This window comes from Sardina pilchardus, chromosome 20, assembly GCF_963854185.1.
Source record: "Sardina pilchardus chromosome 20, fSarPil1.1, whole genome shotgun sequence".
NCBI classification, from domain to species: Eukaryota; Metazoa; Chordata; class Actinopteri; order Clupeiformes; family Clupeidae; genus Sardina; species Sardina pilchardus.
In genome coordinates this window covers 16,638,114-16,657,242 of record NC_085013.1, presented here as the reverse complement: position 1 = coordinate 16,657,242, position 19,129 = coordinate 16,638,114, and the positions used below count along the sequence as shown (strand labels likewise).

General features: G+C 40.6%; 2 protein-coding genes across 3 annotated transcripts; both read right to left on the bottom strand.

Moving 5' to 3' along the window:
* Window positions 1–2,946: 2,946 nt before the first annotated feature.
* On the bottom strand, window positions 2,947–7,933 carry zgc:162964 (uncharacterized protein LOC560569 homolog). 2 transcript variants are annotated; one of them, XM_062522754.1, is made up of 8 exons: window positions 7,452–7,933; window positions 6,933–7,074; window positions 6,560–6,700; window positions 5,935–6,093; window positions 5,146–5,314; window positions 4,808–4,949; window positions 4,110–4,379; window positions 2,947–3,729 (listed from the first exon to the last, which is right to left on the bottom strand). In XM_062522754.1, the coding sequence occupies exons 1-8, from the start codon at window positions 7,687–7,689 to the stop codon at window positions 3,527–3,529; spliced, it is 1,464 nt and encodes a 487-aa protein (XP_062378738.1). In that variant the 5' UTR covers window positions 7,690–7,933; the 3' UTR covers window positions 2,947–3,526. The 2 variants fall into 2 exon arrangements, with proteins under 2 accessions (XP_062378738.1, XP_062378739.1); XM_062522755.1 differs by having other exon boundaries at window positions 4,808–4,946.
* A 254-nt stretch (window positions 7,934–8,187) lies between these two features.
* On the bottom strand, window positions 8,188–15,603 carry LOC134067779 (protein lin-9 homolog). Its single transcript, XM_062523216.1, has 14 exons — window positions 15,537–15,603; window positions 15,308–15,390; window positions 15,080–15,181; window positions 14,554–14,684; window positions 14,324–14,449; window positions 13,939–14,096; window positions 13,269–13,402; window positions 11,861–11,986; window positions 11,603–11,704; window positions 11,419–11,499; window positions 11,196–11,321; window positions 10,391–10,573; window positions 9,797–9,894; window positions 8,188–9,483 (listed from the first exon to the last, which is right to left on the bottom strand). The coding sequence occupies exons 1-14, from the start codon at window positions 15,586–15,588 to the stop codon at window positions 9,378–9,380; spliced, it is 1,608 nt and encodes a 535-aa protein (XP_062379200.1). The 5' UTR covers window positions 15,589–15,603; the 3' UTR covers window positions 8,188–9,377.
* Window positions 15,604–19,129: the final 3,526 nt, after the last annotated feature.

The following is a 19,129-nucleotide window of genomic DNA, read 5'->3' as shown; positions in this document are numbered from 1 at the left end:
CTGCATTCATAATCTACTTGGTAGGTACTTGATTACATACACCTGAAGGGACCTGATTAAATCCATGAATGCATGCAGGAAGTCCACTGATAGGCTCTTATTGAATAAAACAAAGTGTGGATGTTGCCTTTACCATTATGGCATTATAAAGCACTCAATTTGTTTTCATTCAATGGGGAAAATAAGCAATTAAAAACCTGAGTCAGGCTATCAATAAGTGGATGCAGGCTAAAGCCTATACCTTAACCTTACACTGACAGACTTTGACAAGATTTGGGAAACATTCTTGAAAGATTATAGTCTTTTAACTAATGCCCCTCATTCAAGCTTTACTCAAAAGACGGTCTTTCAAGAATCTTTCCCAATCTCGTCAAAGTCTGTTAGTGTAAGGTAGGCTTAAGCCCTGTATAGGCATTAGGGCAGACCTAAATGATGAGTGGAAATGAGGAGACAAAGCTAAGCCAAAGATAATTAAGGGCGGAGCAAGATACGTCGTCGTAGTTCATGCAAAGATAATTAAGGGCGGAGCAAGATACTTCATGAGAAGCCACTTCCTGGAACCCGAATCGCAAGAGGGGGGGTCAAAATCCCCCTTTATGCAGAGCAGAGGCAGCAACTGTTCCATTGAAGTCTATGGACATAGATCAGAATTTCAACTATAAGCTAAAATCTCCATTCTCTAGAGTTAGGAATGTGAATTTTGGGCACGGTTTCATGACCCTCAACCCCTTCTGACCACTTCAGGTACCTTTTTAGCATTTTTGAGCATTCCCGTCTGGAGAAAATCGACTTTATATCAGGTGTGCCCCTCTTGTTTATTCTGCTTATTGGCCGGTTGCTACGTACGCTCTACCTTGACAACACATTAGCCAGCCAGCTGAACCAAATCCTGATCCATTATTCCATTGATGTTTTTATTCAATTCCTTGAAATGTAGCCTATGCTTTGTGTGTGTTACTTCCATATTATAACTAATAAATGTAGAGGGCTTGAAAGAGCAGCAAGATTATTTTGGAACATCATCAAGCATTGATAATCGAGTGCTTGATTTTGTACACCTGTGGAAAGGGACCTGATGAAACCCATGAATACGTCTGACACGCAATGACGCGCCTTTTTATGTAGAGGAAGTGATCCCCGTTTTGCGCCCATAGACATGAACTACGACGACGTATCTTGCTACGCCTTAAGGATCTTTGGTTCATGTCTATGGGCGCAAAACGGGGATCACTTCCTCTGCATAAAGAGGCGCGTCATTGCGTGTCAGACGTATTCATGGGTTTCATCCATAGACCTAAAAGAAATGGACAAACAGACTCCGTTGTTCTCAATGGAAGGGGGCTGAAACAAAATTTCCGTCGTACTGCGCAGACTCGTACTCAGTTCGTGACGTTAGCCTGCTGTAACTCGTCTGATAGATCGAAAACCTCTGAAATTGTTAACGTTCGTTTTTTAATATTATTATTATGTGTACTTGCCTCTAGGTAATGCTTTACCTTATCAAACAGTAGGTTACCGTAGGCTACACGCATTTTCACTGATCTTGCGAATGACTCTCCGTCATGGTTTTCGTGCAGGCTCACTCAGCTTCTTATCCAAACATTACGGGCGAACGTTAGCTTCCCTACAACAGACATGCTAAAATACTTCTTTACGGGAAACCAACGTAATATACGGGGAAGAAGTGAATTAATTTTGCCTTCGATACCCTATATAGAATACACAGAAGCTATAAGGGAGACAAAGGGCACATGTTACATGAAGTTATGGGATCGCAAAAAAATCTGAAATCTATGGCCGTCCAAGGGAGTTAGCAGAGTGTTGATCACCAGCTCATTTCGTGTTTCTACTTCCGGGAATATGCCTGCCCCCTTGGTTTCATCAGGTCCCTTTCCACAGGTGTACAAAATCAAGCACTCGATTATCAATGCTTGATGATGTTCCAAAATAATCTTGCTGCTCTTTCAAGCCCTCTACATTTATTAGTTCTAATATGGAAGTAACACACACAAAGCATACATTTCAAGGAATTGAATAAAAACATCAATGGAATAATGGAAATATGTCGCTGCTCTCATTAAGTTAGGCTACCCCAGCGCCATCTGATCGTCGTTAGCACAAATCAGGATTTGGTTCAGCTGGCTGGCTATATGTTGTCAAGGTAGAGCGTACGTAGCAACCGGCCAATAAGCAGAATAAACAAGAGGGGCACACCTGATATAAAGTCGATTTTCTCCAGACGGGAATGCTCAAAAATGCTAAAAAGGTACCTGAAGTGGTCAGAAGGGGTTGAGGGTCATGAAACCGTGCCCAAAATTCACATTCCTAACTCTAGAGAATGGAGATTTTAGCATATAGTTGAAATTCTGATCTATGTCCATAGACTTCAATGGAACAGTTGCTGCCTCTGCTCTGCATAAAGGGGGATTTTGACCCCCCCTCTTGCGATTCGGGTTCGAGGAAGTGGCTTCTCATGAAGTATCTTGCTCCGCCCTTAATTATCTTTGGCTAAGCTAAAGAAAACTGCAGACATCTGTGCCAGTCACAAGGTTAACCTCTAGGGTCTACAGGGGTAGTGTAGGCCCTGGAGTGCAACCAATGCTTTTAGGTGGTGGTTCATGTCAGGATTATTGATTGTTGTATCGAGTGTTATGGTGCAAAGAAGCAAAGTTCTCCTGTATGAAGGTTGTAGCTTTCGTAGGTGGGAACGTTGGACTGATTCATCGGTGTCTATGGTTAAGGTGTTCCGGAATCCCTATGGTGTTAATTTAGCCATTTCAATTAACTTTGGTTAGACTTAAAGACTGCATTTCACTCATCATTCAAATTAGGGTCCATATGGGACTTCCTCCTGAGGCAAATTAAATTGGTGCATAATGATAAATTAATATTTTAATGATAAAGTTCCATTGTCTTTGATGTTAATTTCTCAGAGATGACATTGAATTGCAATTGTTTCATACATTTTTTATTTCAGTTTTGAAATTATTTTTCAGTACTCTGATGTGGATACTACATTGGTTACAAATTAAATATTTATTCTACACACAAAAATATATTGTACTTCAGTGCTATTCATTTCTTTACTTCTTAGCAGCCAAAGACGTTATAATTACAGTATGCCTATAATACAAGTAGAATGCTTGCAAAATCATTAGTGGGGGAAGTACATAGGTTTAAGAAAAACAAACTCCATGTTCTGTGCACCCCAATATATCAGTCCAGCTGATGGCTCTTCTTTGAAAGAGAAACAGCAACAATGTAGGTTTGTGCTGAAAGGTGATTTTAAATGAAGAGAATAACTGCTGTGAAGCTATTCTAAACATTTTATAATTGCACAGTCTATCTTTGTAACTGTCACCTCTAAGTGTAACCACCAACATGAGGTCCACACCACCAGATACAGCTTGAAATAGGTTACTGTGTTAAATTTGTAAAACATAGACGTCGATCTTTGTAATGCCTTCTAATATTTTTTTAAAAATAAGGCAACAATAGTTGAGCTCCAACAGGTCAGCCCCCAGCCTTATCTTGTGTAGTAGACCCTGTAGTAGACAACCTTGGACCTCCAGAGGGAGTAGGAGTTGTCGAACTTGAGCAGATATGTCCCCTGTCCTGGATACTGGTGGCTCCCAGCATACACTTCCTCGTGGCTATCTCGCCGATAAACAGGCACAACCTCCTCGGTCAAAGGCGTCTGAGTGACCTTCGCTGTCTCTGGAGGCTCCCCTTTCAATTGAGAAACAAATGAGTGGAGAAAAGTTGCTCTAATTGGAGCACACAGATGTTCACAAAATATACAGTATATTTACTTAAAAAGGTGCACAAGACTAGTGTCTGAGGAAGATGTAACATACATCTGAACGTCACAAATGTTTGTATGTTCCATGAAAAATGTCAAGCTTGTATTCATTCAAGGCTGCTTATTATTTTATCTCATGGAAATACATTTAAACTTGTAAATTGTAAATACACTGTGACTAACAGAGTGACCTATACAATACAGGAGACACAGTAGGCTAGTTCTAATTGTTGTAATTTACCATGACTGCATTAAATACAAAACAATTTCATAACATGTGTGTGTATGTGTGGATGTCCATGCTCACCATTCCCTGTGTCATCACTAGGTTCAATCCCGGTGCTTACACTGCTGGAACCAGCGTTCAAATTTGTCCACTCAAAGTAGAGCCCAAAGCCAATGTCATAGTGATCCGTGGCAAACTCCCAGAACATATACTTGCCATCTTCATTGGTAGGCACACGTATTGTGACCACTTCACCCCTACCAACTGTGATTATAGAGTCTGGATCATCGTGCATTTTTTCCTTAAAGTCTTTGATAAGTGGCCTTGTCCACATGGATGGGGTCGAGATCCCTTAAAACATGAAGGACACAAGAGAAAGTTCAGCACAGGCCTGTTGTTGAGAGCTCTCTAAAGAATGACTCAAGGTCAGCGTTTTGAAGAGATTCCAAAAAGCACTTCAATGGAAAAGACTTGTATCTGAACTGTATCAATCAATACATGACCTTTCAGTCATTACAATAATATGATGCATTTTTACAGACGTCGGCAGCACTGCACAGCAAAGGTCAGTATCAGTGCACAGCAAAGGGGTCAGTGTAGGGGCAGTGTCACTGTGCTGCAGGGGTCAGTATCACTGTGCTGGGTTCATACCACTGTACTGTGGTGTTGAGCACATCAAAGAGTTGCTCCTTAAACATGTACTTAAAGTTCATTAAGACACCACAAAGCTCTCAATGCAGCACATTGTAGGCATCAATCAAACATACAACAGCACATACCTTGTGGTGTATCAGTGTCTGTTTGTTCCTGTGAGAGGCTAGTGTCCAGATGATCACTCACACTCTCACTGTGAGGACCCACACAGGCCTCACTCTGCTCTCTGTAATCTGGAGACTCCACCTGTGGCTCCACCTGTGTCTGCTGGATAAAAAGGCATGGCTCTGTAATGTGCTGTAGTAGACCGGTGACACTCAGCTTTACAGGAGGTGTAGCTAGCTGTAGCAAACTGCAGAGACTCAGTTATGCCCAGTTAAAGCCACTCGAGTGTCTGGAATACATTCCAGACCACAGTAAGCATTCCTCTTGTTCAGTCGTTGAGGATTGGGAATCACTGTACCTGTTGCTGGGATAGTTGCCATGCCTGCTGGATGTATTGCTGGTAGTGTTGCTCTTGCAGCTGTCGGATGAGGAGTTGCTGCTGCTCTGGGTCATCTGGGCACTGCTGGGCAGCGTACTGCTGGAACTGGACTGATGTCTGGGCATTCAGGGCTGCCATGATCTGCTGTCTGTCATGGCAAGGGAACAAAGACCCAGCGTTGGTCATATACAGTCACCGATAATGAATAAGATCAATTTTACCCTAATGATTTTGAGTGTTTTTGTTATAGACATGTGACTGCAGCAAGTTTGAGGTTTGTGGTCAAAGACTTCGCCCAAAAGTAAAGCAGACATATGGTTTGTCCTGAATGGAAGGCAGCTGCCTTGCTGCTTTCAACTGTCTAACTTGCCATTCGCCTTATTCAGGTGGCGGCCATTGTGTAAACCAAAACAAGGCTACAAGATACACAGTTTATCATACATGCATTCTTGCCACCTCCTATGGTTTGTGTACCCTGTAGCCTCGTTGGAGCAGGCATGTGCAAGCTATGAACTTTGTTTTGGATGGCCTAACAAGATATAGCAACACAGAACGCCGTTGCCAGGACACAGCAGGACACAGAACAGCTGACTTTAATTACTGGGCGTTGAAGCAGAGACATTTTGAAGATTTTTTCATTGAATTTTTCCCTTTCTTGTCTTACAAGGCTGAATTTTACACAAACATTTGATTTGGACATGCCTTGATGCCTTGCTGCCTAATGTTATCTTGGAAGGCAGGACTTCTACCGTGAGCAAGCCCACTTACTTCTGCTGTTCAATCCGTAGTCGCTCCTCCTCCTCTCGTCTCCTCTTCTCCTCCTCACGCTGCTGTTGTTCCTGCTGCTCTCTGCGGCACTGTTCCTCTTCCTGTCGTCGTCGCTCCATCTCCTCTCTCTCCAGCCTGAGTCGCTCCTCCTCCTCCTTTCTGAAGACAGCAAAGAGAAGACATTACACTCAGCCTTTGGAAGAGGTTTTTGAAAGGTCAAAGGGTAATGCTAACATATCCGCTACAATTGTTTGTCTGATTGTGAACAAAAGCAATTCCAGATTAGGGAAGAGCTGAGCACTCTGCAGCTTTAAACCAGGTCCAGTTGGGACAGTCCAAGTGATCAAGGCAAATAAAAATCAATAGGTTATCTGCTGGCATCTGAACTCTCTAATGACTCCCTAAGACTTGCATTCTAGTCTCTAACAGGAAAAACCAGATGTATTACACCTGGACTGAGACAGCTGCCTTCAGTTTCCATGACCTATTCACACTAACAAGATGTGGAGAAACAGACAGGTTTGGGCCATAGACAGAATACCCGGGACAGCTGTGTGGTAACCAAAGATGTGTGGTAACCAAAATTAGAATTGTGGCTCTGCAAATGATTGGAAATGAGGCTTACCTTTTTCTCTCCTGTTCTTCTTTTTCTATCTTATGAGATGTAACATACGGAGAGAATAAAGGACAACAGGTGTGCAGCAGCTTAATGAATCCTACCATGGCATCTTCTTTTGTCATTTTGCCAAGGCTTTCCCATATTTTCCTGTCAGACCAATGAACACAAGTGAATCAAATTGCACGAAAAATGGGATGAATTACAAGCAACCTGGCTTTAAGATGTGGCCTAATTACTGTGGAAATGTGTGTACAAAATAGTTGAAAACAATCTTGTATTACTGAACATTTGTATCAAGTATAAGTGTTTGTATTAAGCTACATCAACATGTGATTTACACTAGTGCATCTTCACATTGGTACATGTTTTGTTGACATACCTTCTGTCATTTCCTAAGACATCAAAGAAACCTACTTCCGGACAGGCATTAGGGTCATATGGCCCTTGACATGCCTGTTTATGTAGGGCAACCAGCCTCAGTTTTTCCTCATAGGTCGGTTGGAAAGCTTTGCCATCTTTCTCTTTAAATGTAAAACAAGTATCGTCAGCAACTAGAATCACCTTGGATAACATGGTGCAGGTGAGTTCACCTATTTGGTGAATCACTGACTGAAATGCAGATAATGAATGAGTTCAACACAATTCGTTTCCTGAGAATACTGATTGCCAAAAACAAAATTATGTGCAGAATAAGATATGAGTCTTAGGTTTGTATAGAAACACTTAAAACAACTTAAGTTGAAGCAAAATGTCTGCTGGGATAGAAGCATAGAATTCCAAACATTCCCAGCCCTCTGAGACAACTGCCCATCTTTAAATCATGTATCCATTGATTGCTATTCTAGGCCTATATTGTCAATAGCCTACGTGAATCTGTGCATAATACATGAAATATTACCTTTCAAAAAGATCAGTGACATATCAAACAATTCCTCAAGCGACAGACCCCAGTTGTTGTCTATGTACCATTGTGCCACATTTTCGTCGGGGCGCGAATCCGTCTCTGTCCTTTCTAAGGACGGTGAAAGTTCCACCTGGGCATCTAATTCAGAGGTCGTCTGTGGGCTGTCAGAACCATTCTGATGAGCAGAAGGGTTGCCGCTGTCAGCCTCTGTTTTCAGCACTTCCATAGTCATAGCTCCACTTCGAACTGTCAAACAAGGTGGCCACGTCGCCTACTGCCTTCCGTACTCACTCCCGGAAATGCTCTTATTTGTCGACTCTAGGCAGACACGTTTAATGACTCTTACGCGTAAAAGTCAACACCTTACCTTCAACGAAAAGCACTGCTCGAATAGCTAGGATTAGGCTATAGTAGTCACACAAGAATCATTGACAAGGCGGCTTATACGGTTGACTTGAGTAAGGTATGCACCTGGCCAGTAGGGTAACAGGTGTAACTAAAGACACGAGACACTTAAAACTTGTGCAGGTGCAGTCAGTACATCACATTAGGCGCTGCGCAGATCTGGCTGCTGATCGTGACGCGTACTGAGCTTAATACAATGCTTGCATTGTGCTAAAGTCCAGTATGCTTCACTTACAACCAGATGTGCGCAGTGCTACATAAAGTTGAATGAGCCTAGGAGAATTTGATGACAATAACTAACAGAACAAAGATTGGCCAACGGAAGTGGGAGAAATCATTTTAATTTCACACATCAAGGGGAAACAAGATTTTCGAAGGCAGTTTTGCATAGGGAAAATGTGCACCATTTTGGTTTAAGAGATTGACGCACCATAAATGCAATAAAATATACTTATAAATAAGATCTTATGTTGGGTTCATTGCAATTTAAGCAAAATGACTACTGGAGGCAAGTATCTATTTTTAACATACATTTCCAGAATTATGGTAATAACTGTACAAAGACTCGTGATAAAAATCATTTAGAAGTATTTACACATAACATTACAGCCATCTCAGAACTCCAGAGATGATTATAAATACTTATTCTGACTTATAAGCACACTACCAGGAGTACAAAAATAGCACAGAATATTGTTAAAGTATAAGGCTGTAGATTTTCTTTTTTTCAGGTTTGCATTTCTGTGAAATCACTCATTTTGAGTGTTACAAATGTACAGAAATTAAAATTGAAAAGATGAATAGCAATGCTATAACACAAACATCTCATGGCATTAAAAAAAAAAAAAAACCCAGAAGCATCAAAACCTCTTCAGCAAAACACAAACCACTACGCTCTACATCTCTCTATGCAGAGAGTTTGTGTAACGCATCTATTACTGTGCAATGTCAATTCAGAGCCCTGCGTCATCTACTGATACAAATCAGCAGACCCAGGCAATTACAGTTTGTAGCCGTGGAAGAAAAACAATTACTTCCATACATGTGCTAAAAAAATAAAAGTGAGAATGAGGTTCAAAGTAAAACAAGCCCTTAAAAAGGGAGTTGAAGGCCAGAAGTGCAGCTACGGACAATCAAAATGTTTCTACTTCCATTCAAGGGAAGAAATCAAAACGGATCAATGTCAAAAGCTCAGCATGGAAACAGGGCTGGTCCTGGTGTGATGTATGAGAAGAGGGTGAAACAGTCCATTTCTTTGCAATCTAGTGTGTGTGTGTGCGTGCGTGTGTGTGTGTTGTGGAGGTGAACCCTGATTATGTGTGAACACTGTGCAAACATTTTTACCCATCTCACAAATCTCTTGCATAAAACTTCACTTTCCAACTTTCTGGCCTATCAAGAGTAATGTTCTCTGGAGGTTTTGAAGTTGCACTTCTTGCTGTCCGAGGTATATTAAGATTATGTCAGAGGATATGTACAGAGTGATTGTTAGATATCTGCTAAATGCTGGAAGAATTAAGCGCTATGGGTGTTGTTGGCCGTGAAGGCGTGGAGGTTCCCCAGCTGACTCAGGCCGCTCTGGATGTGGGACACATGGATCTCCACGTTGTTCTGGAAGCAGCTGTTAAGTGGGGGGAAAGCATGCAGTCACAAACTGATGCAAGGGAAGTAGGGCTGCTTGATCATGGCAAAAATCCTAATCATGATTAAGTTGGTAAATGTTGAAAACATGATTACCCATTGTCACCCAACATTTATTATTACCTCCGCCAAGGAGGTTATGTTGAATAGGTTGAATAGTTCCTCATTGTTTCATTTAAGGCATTAAGATACATTTCCAAAAGATGATTTTATATTTAACTTTAAGCATGTGTTCCAATACTTTTGGAGGGCACTGTACATGGTAATAGAATGCAATTAGCGAATGCTCTTACCTGGCATTAGAAGTATCAATTGACTTTTTGATGTCATTGAGTGAATCGGTCAATGATTTAAACCCAAAGGAATTCAAATCACCTCCCTCAGCCAAGCACTAAAACAAAAATTGTATTTCTTAAATATTACAAGAATATTACAAGAATTATTGCATGCTAGAATATGATGGCATTTAACTTGGCTGACTAATTCAATGACCAAGCATCTAATCAAATTGACCTTCAAGGACAGTTGATCTTTGTTTCAATTCAAATTCAAATTCAAATTTCAACACATTTAAAATCAAAACAGGGTTTGCTTTTGAGGTAGAATTCAGAACTAGAAAAATCAACCAGCCAATCAACACAGTGCTTCAGAACAGTAAGGAAAGAGAAGGGGTACAATTGGCTGTTGAATTCAAATATCCACCACACATAAACACACACGTAACTAAATGACTTACCTAAATATCCAAAATCAATCAATACTACAAGGAGACTTGAAGTACGTATAGGTATAGGTATGTATAGCAATTCATAAACAATCCCATTCATGTCATTGATCCCTAATCTACAAATGCTTTCTGTGACAGGGATACCGTGCTGCCTCCTTACCTTGATCTGCAGCAGCAGTGTGGTGAGGTTGGAGATGAGCTGGGTGAGCTGTGGGCTGTTGACGCAGTGCTGACCGCTGGGGAGGGTGTTGGCCTGCCTGACCATCTTCTGGGCCTCCTCCTCGCAGCGCCGCCGCACATCAATGGCCTCCTCTGCGGGCTGAAGGCCCTGCTCTGGAGCCAGCTGTATGAGGTGACAGAGATTAACACAACGCACTAGTTCTTTGACCTCAACGTAATGGCTTCAAACTCATACACTAACTTATAATGTGGAGTATGGCATTTAGGCCATTGTCGATGTGTGCCCAAAACGCAATTGGTGTTGTGCAATGTAGAGTTGTTAATACACAGGAACATGACAATTTGCCGCTTTAAGATACACAAGTATGGTTATAGTGCTAAATATAATTGAAAATTGAGAAATATCAATTCCTCCATTGAGTTATTTTATGTCTTACAATTGTTCCTCGTGTTCAATTTTCTTTTAAAGCTAATTGAAAGTCATCTGAAGTCCCTTAAATTAATTCAAGACAATTGAAAGGGTTAATTTCCAAAATGTCCAAAAATCCCTGACAAGGTGCAAAAACGGTATTCTACAGTAAATGAGGATGTAAAGACAATCTCAATGTAAATGTTAGTCACAATCTTCATATTACTGATGTAACTTACTCAGTTCAGTTACATAGTCCACCATGTTTGACTACTAGTCAGGCAGGTTAATAAAGTGGCATGTGAGGGCAGGCCCCCAATGGTAAATGATCCATAGCCTACATTGTGTATATATGTCTGAAAGGATGGGTCATCACCTTATAGCAATACTGCTGAACCTCATGTAACACTTTATTGAGGTCTTTGTTAAGCTGCTCAAGGTCCAACACAATGGTAGCATATCTCCTTTGAAACTCGTATTCTATTGGCATTGCATAGGATTTCTGTAAAAACATAATTTAGACATTAACAATACTTCAACACACTGAGAAAGAAGATTACAATACAGAAATACATCTACTTCTCAGAAAACACACATACCAGTTTTTCAGCTTCTGCATTCATCTCTTTTAACTGTTTTATATGCTCCTTCTTAACCATGAGGATCTTTGACAACCGTGTCTGAAATACAAGAGATTACTGATTATCAATCAGCGCAAAATTCAATACAATCAAAATCAGGGCCTAATTAATTAGAAATACGTAATCTTTGGAGATGACTCACAACTTGAACAAGAAAATTAACTGGAAAGCCGCCAAGTGTATCTCCCTCAGATGTGGTCAGGGTACTCTTCCATGGAGACTGACCGAGCAAAGGGTCATTATCCTGCAGACAAACAAACAGTAGAATGAAAGCATGAGCATTTGTAGAATATAAGGCCAAATAAGGACAGGGGTTTGTTTTTGGATATACATTTGATCTTGTGTGTTACCCTAACACACAAGTCTAGTGTTCCCTCTATTGAGTGTGAAAGGCTGATACCATTAGTGCAGATGGGGCTGATGAGGGGTACGGTTCTCGAGTGGGTGTCAGGAAGGTGTGGAGGCGGGCTGGACGCTGCTTCTGAGCAAAGGCTGAAAGTGGCATGGTCTCACCTGGATCATGGCTCTGGAATCAGAGGATAATGGTATATAGTATACACACCAAGACAAAAGGTTTCAGACGGCAACTTATTAAAGTTTCAACTGTAGTCTACTGTAGTCTACTAACTTGGCCTAGGAAGCCTAGTCATGCACAATAAGGTTCAGGGCCCGTATTCACAAAGAATTTTAGGGCTAAAAGTAGCTCCTAACTGGCGAATTTAGGAGAAACTCCTAAAAATAATGGGCGTGTCACTCCTAACTTTAGGACTCCTAATTTTTCTCACTAAAAGTAATTCACAAAGCATTTTAAGCCTAAAAGTAGCTCCTAAGTCTAGGACAGCTTAAAAGAAGTCGAGAGGACTCCTAACTCAGTAAGACCTATTCACAAACCGCTTTTAGTGGCATTTCACGTCGCAATGTAGTGAAATGACCGTGCGGTTACAGGAGCTGTCATGCGAGGGAATCATTGTGCATTGCAACTAAGAGATGCAATAACGCCACCGACAATCAAAAAACCACCACTGCATGTAAACTAAATGTAACGTGTCGTTGTAGGGCTAAATTAAATTAAATTGTTTATCCTCTTGCGAATGTGGGCTACGTGCTTTCATACAGATTCATTTAAACCATGTTGCAAATATAGGCTACTGCTCCAGTCCATGTTTCATTATGCTCCTAGGCTATTTGCTTTAGCCTAGGCCTACTCTTTATTAATTTAGGCTATATCCATTTATTCATCATCTTCCATCCTTCACAGTCCGACATAGCGCAAGCATTCTCACCAGCTAAGACCTGACACCTGTCACTCAACTCGTCATCGTAGGGGAGGTTTTTGCCATCATTCCCGCGTTATAATCACCAGCCAATCAAGGTGGTCACTTTCATCAAGCTCGTGCATGAGTAATGACGTCAACCATAGCAACGAAGACTCACTTTTAGTTTAGGAGTGGGCGTTTCTCCTTACTAAAAGTAGGTCTGAAGGGCTTTGTGAATAACTTTTAAGGGAAAACTCCTAACTAAAATCTTCTAGCGGTACTCTTAGGAGTACTCTTAGTGAATACGGGCCCAGATATCTAATAAGAAACTAAAAAACAGTGCAAAGCAGTGTCACTGTGCAGACCGATACTACTGACGAAGCAGAAATCTGAATAACCTCAGTTGTTTTCTGATTACAGTAGACCTAAATGGTAACAGTTCACCTTCAATTCTCTCTTCTAAAATTATATTTACAACACAGTATGCAACCAAACTAAATTACACCAGGTCTGCAAATCACATTCAGCACTAGCGGTGGTCAACAGACTTACGAGGACTTCATAATCCGGAACGGTGTGTGTCCCTAGACCCTTTCTGTCAAACGTGACCCTGTATGTGGCTGCACCGGTGTCCACAGCGTCGACTTGGCCAGTGAAGAGGCCGTCATGAACACCTCTCAGGCGAGCTAGGGGAGGGATGGGTGTTTGAGTTTCCCACATTTTCACAAAAAGTGTGGTAAGAAATGACATTGTCTAACAGGATATACACCACTCATCACCTAGGCTAGCTGGTCATTTCTGGTAACTAGCACTGAGAACTATGACAAAGGGATTGGTCTCTAGAATTCCGTTTATAATCAATACGGCAATACAACATAGACTGAACTTGTAAACAAATCAGAACATCCTCACAGAGTTGTACATGCCTTCCTGCTATCTGTTTACTGCTCACTTAAGGGATAGTGTAAGTGGGTAAGTTCTCAGTGATCAACTGTAGGACACATTTTATACTGTTTGAAACAAAATAAATTCATTGAATGGGTCTGCCAGGATCTGTATTATCTTCATGCAGTGATGACGACGACCTTAAATATCAGAACACATAAACACTGCCATCTGCTGGAACTATTTCTAGACCTCCGTCCAAACAAAACATCACTGCTTGCCAAAACGCCTATGCTTAACATAGACCCCGGACACCTAGACCGTTCCACTAACTTACCTGTGACTTTGGTTCCTATGACTAGGGGCAAGGGGATCTCCTCAGGCAAGTCTTTGCATTGTAACAAGTCTGCCAGCTTGCGCTGCTGCAGAAGTCGAATCTTCTGTCTCTTCTGCTCCAGGGCTGACCGCTCCTCTGCAAAGAATCCAGATGAACACCTGCCCAACACATTCACAGTTCATTCTACTGCAATCAAAAATGACATTTACAGTGAACAGTGCAATGAACACTGACTGAGGCCAGACATTGCACTGTATCTTTTTTTTAAAAAATCATTAGTAAAAAAAATCCTGGTTATTAACATAATTTTAGATTAATAGAACTAGAAGTATACAATGATGATTTGAAACCTCAAAAGACACCAGAATTGCATATGCCACATCACCTTCTAGGTTTCCCCATCAATCTTCTGATTGTTGCCCATTCAACTCTTGTCAACTTCCTTGTTTTTAGACCTGGGAATGACTCTTTCAGGCAGAGGCAGAAGTCATTGTCTCCTTCAAATAAAGGTCTAGACAGTATAGGGAAAACACTTTCAGTGGCAGTGTGTGGTCCATAAAGAAATGTTACAAATAGCAGAGAGCTATTAACACAAAAGTGCATGGTAACACATACCCATCAATGTTTGAATAAAACCATTCATATATGCACCACTTGTGTGCTTTAGGCAATTTTAATAAATTTCTCAATCTCAGTCCAATCTTCTGAGAAGCCTTTTTGTCTGGGACTGCAAAATCAGCAAATTTCTGGAAAGAGGATGGCAAAAGTAGAGAGTGGCGATGTTGCTATAACTTTTAAACTTCATAGACATTTTAGCCATTTGGAGATATCTATCTTCACAGCAAACATGTACACAAAATTAAAAGAAAAAAGAAAAGAAAAACACAATCTGTGAAGATAAATAAAAATGTCACAAACAGTGTTTTTTTTTTTTACTATATTCTTAGTTCAACACAATAACCTGAAACAAAATTCTGGATAAATTAGTGCACCACCATGGCTATTGTTAACTGAGCCTAATGTCACAGTCTGAACAGATAGACCTTCTCTAGGTCTCTCCAGTCTAGCAGTAAGTTGTCCATTTACAATTACAATAGATAACATAATATTCACTAGTGTACATAAATACATAGACTGTAACCTGTGGCATAGTGGTTACTCTATGACTCCTCCTAGGCGATCTGGAGGTGACTGGCCCTTCATCCTCCTCAGACAGAACACGGCTCCTCTTTGAACCCCTGGTCTGCAATTCATATCAGAAAGACAAAGCTTGAGTGGCCTCCAAGCAGAGGATTCTAATGTACCATAAGGCGACTATATGAAAACTACTAAGGCTAAGGCGCAATATGAATTACAGAGTCAGGCATACATTGTCCACAGGTGAAAAATCTGTCCTTCCCTTTGGAGATCTGGATGATCCATGTTTTTCACTCCAAGTGTTTGATAAACTTCCTTCTGAAAATTAAGGTTTAAAACAAATACTTCATGGTAACAGTGCACAGAAGGAATTTTGGAGAACCATTATGGAGTTAACAACAGGATTGCTATATGGTTAATTAAAATTCTAAGCTTGTTTTGTGGTTAATACACATTCTTACGGTAAATTGAAATGTTTATTAGCCTAATCAGTTGCTGCACGGTGGGTGGCATTACCTTTCAGACTGACAAGAGCTTTTGCTGACGAACCTGAAGGGAGAGAGGTAAACTGTTAAGTGGAATGTCAAGCGTTTTCTGTAACTTACTGTATTTAAAGCAAACCCTCTTCGATATATTATGTTTTTCATGGTTATCATTAGCAAGCTAACGTCACATAGCTAGTGAAAATGTTCAGACGAAAAATGCCTAATTTGTTATGAAATTGGGGTCGACACAATCATTTACGGCCAATACGAACTGCATTGAAGGGGGTTGGAGATCATGGTAATGTCTCTAGCTGCTTCTTTGAAATCGAGTCATCATTAATGGACAACATTTAACCAAGGCCCTCCAGACGCAGTATTTGTGAAATGACAGCCAGTCAGATACAGGTAAAGGCTAGCACTAGTTGGCTAGTTTGGAGCTAGCTAGCTACGAAGGTATCCAGTAGCAAGCCAACTATCTTAGCTAGGACCCTCATCAGCTAGCCACAGTAGCTAAAATAAGTACAGTATAATTAACAGACAGACAAGCCAACTGACATCTGTCTGAAAACAGATCACGAGAAGCCCAAACCGGGATACAACAGAGTTTAACAAATCCGAATATTTAGCTGACTAACCAAAAAGCAAAAGTCAAAACAGAGCAAATGAGAACAACTGGTAGACGAAAGTCAGCAGCTGGTCCGAAGCTCAAAAACAATTTTTGCAACAATAATGTTAAGTAGTTATAAACTGTGTAACGTTGATTAAATAAGCACACAGCATCTTGTCAAGTGGCCGTCATGCTGGTATACGGTCTACTAAAGCCGAAACATTGTACGTCTACTAAATATCCACCAGTGTATCGTCGTTAGCTGGTAACTCACTTTCGTCCAGCAGCTGTTCCATCTCCGCCATCTTGAATCAGCCGCGCTACGTTTTCAAAGGCTGCCGGTCGGGGTGCATTGTGGGATGGAGACAGCTGAAGAGGGCCATTCGAAAGGAGTAGCCTACAGACTGTAAACTATCAAGTTGGTTCTTTCCACAAAAGACCGATTTCCTCGTACCTAGGGAGTTGCTAAAATGTTATTAATACCAGGAAGAAATTGTCTGGGAAGGAGTCAATGCTTAATAAAATACAGAAAACAAAAGCTGAAATAGAAAATCAACGCCTGAAAGGCTAGGCTACCTAGTTGAATGATTAGACATGATAGCCTAATAATATAGGCCTACTAGGCAGCCTAATAATAGGCCTACTGATAACATTATAATCTTCCATATATTTCAGTATTTTTGTAACTGACCAAACTACTACTCATCTGTTCACAGGGTTTTGTGTTCTCGTTTTAGCTGATTGTTTTGTCCCAATTTAGGCCTATGCATCAGATAATCACTTAAAATCCTTTCCCATAAGTAGCCTATAGGCTTATTGTTAAAATATTAGCTCAAACAATTCAGAAACCAAAATATTGTTTCCAATAAAGGGCATTTGTAGTATAATAACATTATTAGTGATTGCCTGCTGATTAAACCGTGATGTTCCAATTGACTGACTGTTCACAGTGTAGGCTATGCAACAAATGGGTGAGAAGTTGGTGGGTACAAAAATGGACTAAGCAGAATGTAATATAATATTTTTTAGGCTATACCTTTTATGATGCAGTTATTTTCCTCAGTGTCCACTGTCCTCAGGGAAAATAACTGCACTTTACAGAAGAACATTTCACAGAAAAGCACACAAGCCAACACCTGAATTAGCCTACCACTAAAGGAACCACTCAATGTCAGAATCAGAATCAGAAATGTAGGCTACTTGTCATTGGACAAGTTTAAAGAAATTAAAAGCCTTGCGATTTAAAGTGCACATGCAATATAAAAAAAGACAACAAGGCTTGAAGCTGACATGCCACATTCACACAGTAACCTGACCTGATTGAATGCTAAAGTCCTTAATACATTCATTTTTGCGCCACAGATGTATGTAAAAACAGAATACATAGGCAGGTGTTAAACACAGGAGGTCCGAATGGAATGCTAATAAATATTGCTCTGGCAGTGAGGAGGAAATGAGTTCTTGTTGCTCAACATGGTTATGGCCCTGGGGATGATCCTGGCTCTGAATCTGAGCCTGCCTTCCAGAGGGCAACAGGTCAAACAGATCAAACAGATGGTGGCATGGGTGTGCAATGTCTGTGATGATATTTCTCACTCTGCTGAGGCAGCGAAAGTTGTAGATGTCAACCAGGGTGGGGAGAGGGTGGCCAACCAGTTTCTGCACAGTTTTTACCATCCTCTGTAGCCCATTGCTGGTAAAGCACAAATGTTGTACAGTATGTCAGCAGGCCCTCGAAGCAGACTCTGTGGAAGGTCTCCATGCTTGCTATCCAGTGTGTTCTTCCTGTACACCCTTGGGAAGTGAAGTTTCTGCTGGGACTTCTTGGTGACTACCGTGATGTTCTCACGGATTATCCTCTCTACATAGGCACCATTAATGTAGAGGAGGTGTGTAAATCAAATTTGCTCATGTTTTTCTTATCTCTTGAAATGTGCTGATCATCCCAGTTTGAGTAGACTGTACCGACAGGACGTAGGCTTGGTTACAATATTTACAGAAAGTAAGATGGATTCTAGTGAACTCATTGCACCGTGACGTGTGTCACACTCAGCTTTCCCTTTCCCTCCTCTCCCCTCCCCTGACTAGATATGTTCTATTAAACTAGACTACTCTTGAGAGGTAGGCCGACTGTCTTTCTACACGAAATAATGCTGTTTATGATGTCTGATGTAACATCAAATCACATTTCACGTAAGAGTTTAAGTTAATAATTATCTAATTCCATGTATTCTAGTGTCAATAAATAATAAACACACATCCTCCTTGACTATTGTTATATGTTCAAATGTTATCAAGATCAGCTTCCTCAATGCTATCAGTAGAAAAGCAAACATTTTTTTCACTCTCCCCTTTCAGGTGATTTTCGTCATTGCGCATAAGAAAAAAACCCTCCAGACAGCCCATGGTTTATAAATGTTTTTTTGTTTTTTTCTTGATATTGAATACATCTTTGTCAATGCATTATCCATTTTGAGGGATTAAGACCATTTTAAACTTGCTTGCTGACCTAGTCACACCTTGTTCTCAATGAACAGAACCGTGTTTTATCGCAGTGCGTCCAAGAGCATTAGACCTTTGTGCATCGTCTGTCAGAATTTCAGGATCTGTTGGTAGGTTATTTACAGTATATTCACCTATGTCATTTGCATTGTAATAGTTTGCCTCTTTTGGAACATATACTGTACAACAGAAATACGTGATGTGCATGTATAGGTAAGGCAAGGAAAGATGATTTTATTTATATAGGACATTTTTGCAATGTAAACGATCAGGCTGTAGAGGAGAGCTGTTCCTATCAGAACTACATAAGGCATACAGAATTTTACAGAAAAATAGTTTAAGATCATATACTACTGCAGATTTCTTTTTTCAAAACATTGGTACAGTCTTCTATTTTAAATGTAATGTCTGTTTTAGATATTGTAATGGATGCAAATGTGATGTTGCCCATGCAATAATG